This window comes from Onychostoma macrolepis, chromosome 21 (assembly GCF_012432095.1).
Source record: "Onychostoma macrolepis isolate SWU-2019 chromosome 21, ASM1243209v1, whole genome shotgun sequence".
Lineage (NCBI taxonomy): Eukaryota > Metazoa > Chordata > Actinopteri > Cypriniformes > Cyprinidae > Onychostoma > Onychostoma macrolepis.
The window spans coordinates 16245975-16257365 of record NC_081175.1 but is presented as its reverse complement, the minus strand read 5'-3'; the positions used below and the strand labels follow the sequence as shown (position 1 = coordinate 16257365).

The following is an 11391-nucleotide window of genomic DNA, read 5'->3' as shown; positions in this document are numbered from 1 at the left end:
TTACGTCAGAAACGAGGATACAATATGCAAGTAAAACTCTTTATTTATAGTCAAAATTGATGATGATGATGATGATGATAGATCTGGGTGATGCAGGCGGTGGCACAGGGACTTTGATGGTCAGACGCGGAGTGATGGATGAAGTGCAGCGTGCTCTGATGATGGATGACGTGATCCAGACATGAAAACGTATCCAACAAGACGTGAAACTGGAACACAGGAACTCAAGATGGGACACGAGGCACGGAAACAGGATCAGACAACCTAGAGACTTCATGCAACGATCTGACAAAGGAGATGAGAAGGTGGTAAGTATTTATAGGAGGTGAGATGAGTGGCAGCTGGTGATGAAGAGTGATTGCAGCTGGATACTAATCAACAGTAACGATCCGGACACACCCACTCACACACTCACACACATGTAAACAACAAAGCACGAGACTAGAGAGAGACATTGGATCTATGAACCGTGACAAAATGATGGCAGGTCACAGTGGCCAATGGTCAACCAGGAGTAGTAGTTTTTAATAATAATTATAAGGCCTTCATATGCTTGGATATGAATTATGTTCTCAATGAAGACCTGTGTTTTTTGTGACCCTATGTAAGTGTTTATTTAGATACTCTGTTTATTTTTATTAAATTTTTTTTGCCATTCTATTCCATTCATTCCAGCACCAAAGGACAATGTTAATATGATGCTAGTGTAGTGAGGTTTGTGCCGTGTCTGAAACATCACCGTCACTTAAATATATGGCCAATGAGTTATTGCTCTGCTATGGTATATAAACCTGTTGTCTATGCCTCCTGGAGTGCGTCATGGTCGAAAGGTCATCATGGTTTGCTGTTACTGTCACTAACGCCTCAGTCTTGATTTTGACTGTCTTTGTAACAGTTTCTATTAATTAGAGTGATTACCGCTATGCGGTATTCGTGATCTGGGTCATTTATGATCCGCGATCAGTACTGAGTTAGCCATCTTTGTGTTATTGTGACAGTATAATTTATTTGTGCTTTCAGTGTGTGTTTTGTTAGATTTGTTTGTGTAACTGATCTTTGATTCGTTTTCTCTTTTGTATTTTGCAGGAGCTGAGTGTTTCTCAGAAGCAGGCTGGTTTTTGGGTTGCACCGAATTCACTTTAATAAAGGGTTGTCATTATTGCTGTGTCACTATTTTTGGTTATTATTTGCAGTGAGTTTTGTGGATGTGATTCTGATTGATTGGGATATTTTTTTCCTCTTTTTGTGTGCATTACCCCACTAGCCTGTTCTTCATACAGGAAGCCTCAGCCCCTGCGACGATCGTTAATTATTCTTTTTTTTTAAACATTAATTAATGTTTTAAACACAATTTAATGGTGTTGCTTGTTGTTATTTTATTTAAATTGGATGGAAACTCGCGCCTCTTGCTTTTTCTACGTGGAACGTATCTGCGTGTCTGAATTCTTTGGTTAATTCCCCAGTATTTCGGGGTGGCGTAGTCACTACAAACGAGCCACATGCTACACTAGTAAGCAATACCAAAATTTGTATTGTGATTATCTATATCTAAAATCTATATATATTTATATATTTAAAAATAAATCAAAATTAATAATAGTCATTTTTCCACATTTAGATATATTCCACGCAATCAATCAACATATTTTGGTATCTCTGTGTTCTGATCTGGTTTGTGAACATTTGGCTCAGTGTTTTCACTGTCTTGGAGAAACCCCTTCACGAACCAATATACATTTTTGTGTGCAATCTGTGCATAAATGGGGTATATGAGTTACCCACCTCAGACCAGGGAAGTCCAAGTGGGTAAGGTAAAATATAAATAAACTGTAGGAACTGGGAGAAAGACAGTGAGATTTTGTAGGTGCAAGCTCAACAGTGTTTAATTGATTCTTTTTTAGGGGTTTCTCCAATTCAAGTTCACGGAAATAATCTCTTTTCAACAACACTGACATTCACAAATACAATCCAGCTCCAAACAACTTTAAACAACTTCAAACAGCATACTTTCATCAAAATACATGACTTGTAATGACAACCAAAAGTCTGCTTTAGTCTGAATTCAACAGAATAAAATCCTATTTTCAAAATTTAATTGACTCTCGTTTTTCCTTTCATATTCATCATTCTCTAGGCATCTGTCAATTTCAAGAGAGCATGGATCACACCAGATGAAGATCACTGGTACAATGTCAGTTGTGACTCAGAAGAACTCCAATTTGGGAATGGCAGTCTCCTGCAGATTGGCAGGTTGGATAATTTGGGTCCTGGCCTTCCTCCTTAGCTGCTTTGCCTAAGACTGCTTTTTGAAGGTCTCCTCAAAGTTGGAGAGGCCATTTTGCACAGTCTGTCTCCACTGTAGTCTGTCTGAATTTGGGTCAATTCTGAGGGCCCTGAGATGTTTTTTTAAAGATATATTTGAACCTCAGTTGGAGTCTACCTGTTGGTCACATTCCTTGTAACAGCTCACTATACAGGAGATCCTTTAGAATGCGCCCATCATCCATTGAGACAACATGACCCATCCATTGCATGTGTCTGTGTTTGAGAAGAGCATACATACATACATGAGCCCCTGCTCTCAAGGAAGATATAGTGTGGGATCATGTCCTGTTATACTTGGGATACAATGGAGGCAACGCAAGTGAAAGTGTTTTGTAGTGCATTAAAAAAGTACAGCTTTGTTTACTTTGTATAAAAAGTATACTTTGGTGAAAAACAAAACATACTATTAGATGTATTAAAAATGCACTTGAAATACAAGTATGTTTATAGTATATATGTATTATAATCTCAATTGGGAGTGTCAATGGTCCATTTGAGAGATAGGTGGCGGTAATGCAATGTGTGGTCAAGAGCCGCAGGGTTTAATTTGGATTTGTCTGTGCATGTTTGTTTGTTTGTTTTTTTCTCATAGATATAGTTCCCATTTCCATGCATTATATGACTGACAGACTGCAACGGTTTGAGTTAAAAATCTCTGTTTGTGTTCTCAGGGGTTAAAGCAAAAAAAAAATCTCGGCCAAACCCCGGATCCACAGCCGTACCTGTCACACACCCAGTTTAAGAGCCGTGTTTTTCTTCTTGTAATTAGGAGCGCTTGTCCTCCTAATTAAAAAAATTTAGGAGCACCTTCTAATCAATAATAAAAAATTCTGATAAAAAATTAGCCTTTTTAATGTGTTGTGACCGATCACTGTATTGCCTCAGTTAAAAGCACGTGAACCAATTGTCTTTCCATATTTACTTAAAGCACAAAATAAACATGAATGGTCATCAGAACGTATTTTATTTCAACCGCGGAAAGAGGTCAATACCATGGGCGTCGCTAGGCCATTTTTAGGGGGGCTTTAGCACTCAGCACTTTTCTGCTCAGCCCCCCTAAAAATCTTGTGATTCTTTCCCTTTAAATTTCAAATGAAAACGGCAGCAGACTTCGGCTCCTCCCCATCTTTCTGCGCATTCTTCAATCCACAGACTGCGGTGGCGCAGAGGAGAGGACAAGGTGTGTGTTAATCGATAGATTGTTATAATATCTACATCTATGCAGTTCTTTGTCATAAATACAGTTTACAAAAAGTCACGGGAGAGCAATCGGTTTCCAATCTACTGTAAAGTTTTCGCTGCATTCACCACTCATCACACCACAGCTGTTTCCTTCAGCGAAAGCCCTTAACACATATGAACGCATACTTTATAAAACGATCACGTTATTGCTATTTTCATTTGAAAATTTAGCTTTCAACATAGAACATAATATTACAGTGCATGTGGCATTAACTACCATACAGTTATGCATAGAAATGATTAAAGACAGTGACCGACAGCACTCAGTCAGTGCACTCATTTTAATTGCATTTCAGAGTGATTGACAGAGATTGAAACATTGTGTGTGTGTGTTTGTGTGTGTGTGTGTGTTTTGTATTAATTTAAAAATATATATTTTTATTGTTTGAATTGAATTTATGTAGAACGGTTCTACAATTTTTTTTGTACAAATTTTCAATCAATTTTTTTGTAAATATTTATTTTTTATTATTATACCCTCATTGGGGGCTGAGCCCCCCTAAAATGAAAATCCTAGAATCGTCCCTGGTCAATACACAACATTTTTCAACTATTATTATTGTTGTTGTTGTTTGTCGGGCAAGATGGTGGATTCGACATTATGATTGGTCAGATCGCCTGTCAATCAATCTCTTTGCGAATGGTTAATTACGAGTTCTGGAGCATGTGAAGGCTTTGGTGTTGATAGTGTTACCATAGAAACTCCGAGTAGGATGTCACGTGTTGTCATCTTGGAATTACGGTAATTACGACATGGCGTGAAGACAGCTTCTGTTCCTGTTTGCCTGCATGAGTTTCTAGTTAGTTTTAGGGATGTCCCGATCAGGTTTTTTTGCCCTCGAGTCCGAGTCATTTGATTTTGATTATCTACCGATACCGAGTCCCGATCCGATACTTCTATAATACATAAAAAAAGAATAACGAAGAGCAAAGAAACAGATCCAGGATGTTCCGTATTTTTTATTTAATTCACCTTATTTTAACATTCAACATCTCTGTTAACAAACAAAGCACTTCTGTAAGGTAGCTTGAACAATCAAGTATTAAATAACAAATTCTTCACTTTTGGACTTTAGTGCAACAGTAAATATAAAAAAAAGTCTAATATAAAAACAAATATCACCTCAACTTAAAATACCCGGTGTTCTGTCGATTTGTGCTACCCTGTCAGATTTTGCTACCTCCCATTAAAACAGTAGGTAGTAGCTACAATTCGACAATGAAAAATGCTACCTGTCAAATTATGATTTATTAATGTCTACACCTACCCCAACCCTAAACTTCAAGCTGCTTCCGTGTTCTACTTTGCCGGCATTTAACCAATAGCGTCTCTGCATCAAAGTGATGTCATGCCGCACGCGTTGCTGTTTCTGTTTGGAGTCAAGAGGTCTAACTCTGTGCCACCGCATAACTATAGATGTGTTAAAAAAATAATGAGAATATATATACATATATATCCGAGTCCTGATCGGGAGGTAACGTCCGATTCCGATCGAGTCTGAAACTACGTGATCGGGCCCGATTTCCGATCACGTGATCGGATCTGGACATCCCTAGTTAGTTTCCTCAGTTACTCATTAGTTAATTATTCCGTTCAGGTGTTTCTGTTTCTCTGTTTGGCTCCCTCATTTACTCAGTGTGCGTATATAGCCCTTCTTTTGTTATACTATGTGTCTGGTCTTGTTAATTTATTCTTTCATGTGTATGTGGATTTACCTCTGTTATTTCTCCTGGATTATTAAAGTGACTTTCTAAGCTACTCAATTTCATGAGTTTGAAAACGTAGCAGAACAGTTATAAACAGTTGTTTAGCTGCGTTTTTCTTTCTTTTGTTTTATTTATTTATTCCAATGGACCTGCCTGCCGTCCAACTCCTCTGCGCAAGCCAGCAACATCACCTGTTCCTGAGGGAATAGTCATGGGATTCGAGGGCATGGAGGGAAGCCCTGCCTTCACTCCTGCCACTGAAGATGAGCTGCAACTGGCCACTGATTTAATATTTAAATATTTGGATGAGAAACATTTCCTGTTTGTCCCATCTCTGCTGGTTCCATCCAGATCTCTCACATCTCCTGACTCTCTACTGGCTCTGCCCAGCCCTGAATCTCCCGAATCTACACTGGTTCCATCCAGCTCTCCTGCGTCGCTGGAGTCTCTGCTGGTTCAGCCAAGCTTATGTTCTCCAGTGTTCCCTTCAAACCTCCCTCTCCCGCCTCCTCTCCTTGAACCAGCCAGCTCCTCAGCCCTTTCTTCGCTAGTTCCTGCCAGCCCCTCAGCTCACCCTCAGTTGACTCCATTCGGGCACTTTGTCTTGCCTCGGGTCTTCCGGTCTCCAGTGTCCACAGAGACCACTGTCTCTGGACTCCACCTCGACCCATTGGCTCCAACTTAGCTCCTTGCTCCCTCGTCTCCACTGTGGCCCATCATCCCACTAGCTCCACCGGGCTCGCTTGCCCCTCCCTCGTCAGTTGTCGACCTTCCTCCACTAAGGGATTCCACTCCTCTGGTTTCACCTCGTCCCTCCATCCCTCTGGCTCCTCCTTCCCTCCGGCTCCACCGTTGTCCTCAGTCACTCTGGCTTTGCTGCAGTCTTCTGGATCCTCACCTCTGCCTCAGTCACATGAGCCGTCAGCTCTATCATGGCCCTCCAGGCCTGCAGTGTCATCCTGGCTCACTGTCTGCTCGGCTTTGTTATAATCTTTGTCTGGTCTCGTTAATTTATTCTTTCATGTGGATATGGATTTACCTCTGTTATTTCTTCTTGATTATTAAAGTGACTTTCTGATATGTGACTTTTGGTGAAAAGAATGCTGAGAACTGCTTCACTATTTTTATTCCCCATTATTTTACTTAATTTTGCAGGTTTTCTTAAGTCACTCTGGGGATTCCCCATAGTACTAGAGCAAGTACGCACATGCATGCTCTTTAAAAACAGTGCTTAATTTTCTTGACAAACCAAAGGAGGTAGAATTAAATTTGTACGTATATGGAATGAAAGATACAGATTGGACTACGTTAACTTGCTTATATTAAGTCCATGAAATATTTAACTCCATATGTCATACTAACAAGAAACTATGCTTCTAACCACAGGTAAAGACCTGTATTTCCAACCACACAACTTTTCAATGCTGTTTGTGAATGTTCATTAAAACTATGGATTTTGGAAACACCAAATCATGTTGGTAATGTCAAAACTTGCAACCATAGTTGGCTATGCATAGTTGAAACTATGCTTCAAGGGAATGTTCACATTACAGGTTAAAGGTCAAATTCACCTTAGACAGAATCTCAAATGACAACATAATAATTATACACATACTGTATATAACCCTTGGGTGTACCCTAGCTAAGTAAGCAAAATCCTTGGGTTTACCCCACCTTTTACAGAATAAGTGGGGCTGTTTGCACAAGTATTGTTAGTATATTTGACATTTATTCATTTTAAAGTGTTAAAGTGTAAAGTTTTAAGCTCCTAATTAATCCCAAGAAATTTACCATGTCCCTTATATATTTCCCTAATGACAAATCAGTAAATATAAAACCAAACAAGATCTCACTACTTTCAGTTGTGACACACCCATCTGTGGATACTGTACATTTATTTAGCTTTTTTTCTGACTGTGGCTACTTCATTTCCTTAGGCAACAATTGTAATTTAAGCTTCATGAAATGTCTGTTTTAGTTAGCTTGTTTTAGTGACCTTTGATTAATATTGTGTCATGTTTGGTTGTGCTGCATAATGTTTGTTCATTTCATGTGATTGGAAGGACTGTACTATGAATAACATGATGGATAACATGTCTTATCCTGTGATACTGACACTTATGGTGCCAAAAGAAACTAAATCATATAGACATGTATATTTTATTTGCTTTCTTGCCTTATATCTACTTATATTGTCGATTAATATTCGCCTTGTTATAGTCATTATAATGGAGAAAGCTCTTCATGAACCAATGTACATATTCTTGTGTCATATGTGCATAAATGGGGTTTATGGCGCTTCAGGATTCTACCCTAAAATTCTGTCTGATTTAATATTTGACTCATATGTGATCTCCTCTCACATGTGTACTTTGCAAACCTTTGTTATCTACAGCTCTTTACTTTCTGAGTTCACAATATTAACAGTGATGGCTTATGATAGATACGTAGCCATATGCAAACCTTTAGACTATCATTCAAAATTAACTAAAAACACCTGTGTGAAATTAATTCTGTTCTCATGGATTGTTCCTAACTCCTTATCAGCTGCATCAGTCCTGTTATCAAAGTTGAGGCCCTTTTGTAAATATCACATTGACAAATTATATTGTGACAACTGGTCAATTGTAAAACTGTCTTGTGCATCATCTTTTGTTAATAATGTCATTGGATATGCCTTTACTGTTATATTTTTGAGCTTTATAGTTTTTATCATTGTGTCTTACATTAAACTGATCTCTGCATGTAAAGCATCTTTAGAAAACAGAAGGAAATTCTGGCAAACATGTTTGCCACATATATTTTCACTTATAAATTTCACTATTGCTATGCTTTTTGATGTTATGTATAGTAGATATGGTGCAAATGACATTTCAGAGAGTTTGCGTAATTTTTTGGCTCTTGAACTGGTGATAGTCCCACCTGTGTCCAATCCTCTAATCTATGGTTTAAATATTAGAGCAGTGCGCACAAGAGTTTTCACTTCATGTGTTGCATCAAGAGTAAATGTTTCACAAAACATCAAAACTTAATTATGTACTACTGATACATACAAAATGCTAGTTTGGCTTTAGCAATGAATTGTGACAAACTGTCAGAAAGATTTTAGCAAGCATATTTATGGTGTGATGCATGTACAAACTAGATGTTTTATTTATTTATTTTTTATTTTTTTGTGAATTAATCTAGTGAACACCCAGCCTAAGCATGTTGTCAACTGTGTCTGATCCAATTCTTCAAGCTGTATGACTATCGTGGAACACTGTACATCTAAATGACTAACATTTTATTAAGAATATTAAGTACTGTAGTAGAGTTACAAACCAACATTACATATACATATAATTTTTTTGTGAATTTACAGTTTTAACAGTGATGTCATATGATAGGCATGTGTGAACATATATCACCCTTTAGACTATCACTATCACAAATCTTCTTGTTTCATTTTACATGTCTTCTGCTGGTCAATGCTGTACATTATGTTCAGTGCCCTGCTCTTGTCAAAAAGGTTATATGGTGTAAAATCACATTGTAACCTGTCATGAAGTGCCATTTTTAATTGCCCTGGATAAACAATGTCCCAAACACATGTTGTATTTATACATAAACATTTTTAAAAGTTTATAAAATGTATTTTATTTTCAAAGTTGAAGCCAGATGATTCATGTTATAACAGCAAAACATAATCCATCACAAACTGGCTTACTTGATTAGTAACACAGAAATAGTGCCGAATTTAAAATAATTCTGAAGTTTAAATACTTTTTTTTTTTTTTTTTTTTACAATGATCAAAATCCGAAACTTTTTGTTTATTTTCAGGGTTAAATTATACTTTAAATAACAGATTCCCAATATGACCCTAATGAACTGAATGTACTGTATGTGTTAATATTGTGTAATATCCAGCTCAGTTCAGTTTAAGTTTTGTTCTTGTCCAATCAGTGGCGCCCCTGCCTGAATGCAAAAGTATGGAAAGTGCCTGAAAGTACAGACACTACTCTGACATCACCAGAATTTCAGTACATATTCTGTAACACAATTTCTAAATCAGGTATGTCAGTAATCATATAAGCCTATGCGAAATTTGCCAATAATCAGTTTGCAGTTTGTCTATGTATGGAAGCAGAATAATGACAATAGTTTTTGAAACATAAAGCATCCTGAATACCACAAATCGAAAAGAAAGAAAAAAAAAAAAGATGCATTGCAATTAACAGTGCTTGCATTTTAATGCCTTGTATTTCCAGGGCTTGCATATTTAGGTCCTGAAATTTAACATATTTGTTTATTTAAGCTGTGAATATTTCAATTCAAAATATTTCACACACATTTTCATAATTAAAAATTCAATAATTCATATTCACCTTCCAGAATTCACTTCCTAAATATTCAATCTGTTTAAAAATACAATGTATTATATTCGACAGGCAAATTTTGGTTATTTTATTTAACCAAAATTCAGTGGTTTAAATTCGGCAGAAAATTCATCCGTGAACCGCAGGAATAGCAGTAGAGCACAGATGCATGATCTCCAGCTGATGTCAGCCACTCACCAGCAGGTGGTGCAAGCCGCAGTTGATGAAGGTCATATGTGGATCAAGTCATTAATTTATAAAAACTGATTTGCAGAAATGGAGCAAGCGCTGAGTAGAAGTTTTGGTTATCGGGGCCAGTATAAACATGTGGAAACGCTCATTGTGTGTATGTTTAATTCAACATCTTCGCTGTTTCCCGTAGCCCACATGTAAGCATCTTTCTCTACCACAAAGGAGATTATAATGCTTTTTTACCCAAAGCTGAATAGTTATTCTACTATTATATAATCATGTATCTGCCTGTAGGTGTGTAGAGGCCTGCAGAAGAATGGAATGTGCAGACGTATGGTTTAAGGTAAAACTGCACATCCTGTTTTGACATGATAAGGTCTCTTCCTTTGAGGCCTATTGTCTGCTCCAGGAAGCAGATGGAGACAGCCAAAAGAAGGTAAACAATGACTATGATATAGGAAATGTATGGAGCATGCCTTAAAGGAAAAACTGTATAAAAGAGTGTGCAGACACAGACTAGGGAGATTCTCTGCAGAGACTCTCGACTGCATTATCTCTGATAATAAAGTCTATTTTTCCGGCATCAAAACCCCAAGGCTTCAAGAGTGATTCTTCATAGAAATGGCAGGAGCCACCATACTACCTCAAATTAACAGCTAATTAATTAATTATTAATAAACAGCTATAGTTAATTTGTCTTGCTAACATCCACGACTCGTGAGCTACCATGTAATAAGTTAGCTAAAATTTAGCTAAGGCAATATGTGTTAGGGAATTAAAATAAATTGGTTTGTAAGTCAGAGTTGTGTTAATATATTTACCCCCGGTTTCACAGACAAGGTTTAAGGTTAGTCCTAGACTAAAATGCATGTTTGAGCTGTCTCAACTAAAAATATCTTGCTCTGACATATCTTAAAACATGCCAGTCACATCGTTCTGTCTCAAGATGCACACCTGCAATGTTTTCTTCTAAGGCATTTTTATAAAAGCTGCTTAAATGTCTTAATTTAACTAAGGCCTAGTCCTGGCTTAAGCTAAGCCCCGTCTGTGAAACCGGGCCTTAAAGTTTTGTTCAGAAAAAAATTTAAATAAATATGAGAAGTGCCCTTTTTTCCACTCGAGCCCCTGCTCCTCAAAATGTCTGCGCACGACTACAACAATTTGTAATCATCGAGTATGTACAAATTTGTATTTATTTTTTAAGCTTTTAAGTTAATACAAGAATGAATAAAGTGAAGTCATATATTTGCTTATTTTAACAAAAAAAAAGTTTTCAAAGGTTTTTTCCATGAGCAATTAATTATGCCCAAGAGATTTCGGAACATAGATATCCCTAATGATAAAAGGCTTATAAAAACCAACCAGACCTCACAACATTCAGTTGAGATCACAACCAGCTCTGAATCTGTTTACTTGTGAGAGACTCTCACTGTCATTCCTGCAGCCAACAGTGGATGAGATGGCGTAATTAGATGTAAACTGTTTTAAATGTAAATATAGTTTTGCTTGCACGTTTGTATTGCATTGTCATTTGTTTCATATGACTTGGGGGTTATCCATACCATG

The 11391-nt window shown here is 37.3% G+C and overlaps 1 protein-coding gene across 1 annotated transcript; it reads left to right on the top strand.

Annotated features, from left to right (window-relative positions):
• The first annotated feature begins 7122 nt into the window (after nucleotides 1–7122).
• On the top strand, nucleotides 7123–8402 carry LOC131529164 (olfactory receptor 4E2-like). The gene has a single exon (XM_058758722.1). It carries the CDS (start codon nucleotides 7347–7349, stop codon nucleotides 8304–8306), a length of 960 nt encoding a protein of 319 aa, XP_058614705.1. The 5' UTR covers nucleotides 7123–7346; the 3' UTR covers nucleotides 8307–8402.
• The last annotated feature ends 2989 nt before the right edge of the window (nucleotides 8403–11391 follow it).

What these genes read in the sequence shown, in the direction of transcription:
- LOC131529164 (XM_058758722.1), top strand. Translation starts at nt 7,347, where the DNA reads ATGAATAACATGATGGATAACATGTCTTATCCTGTGATACTGACACTT.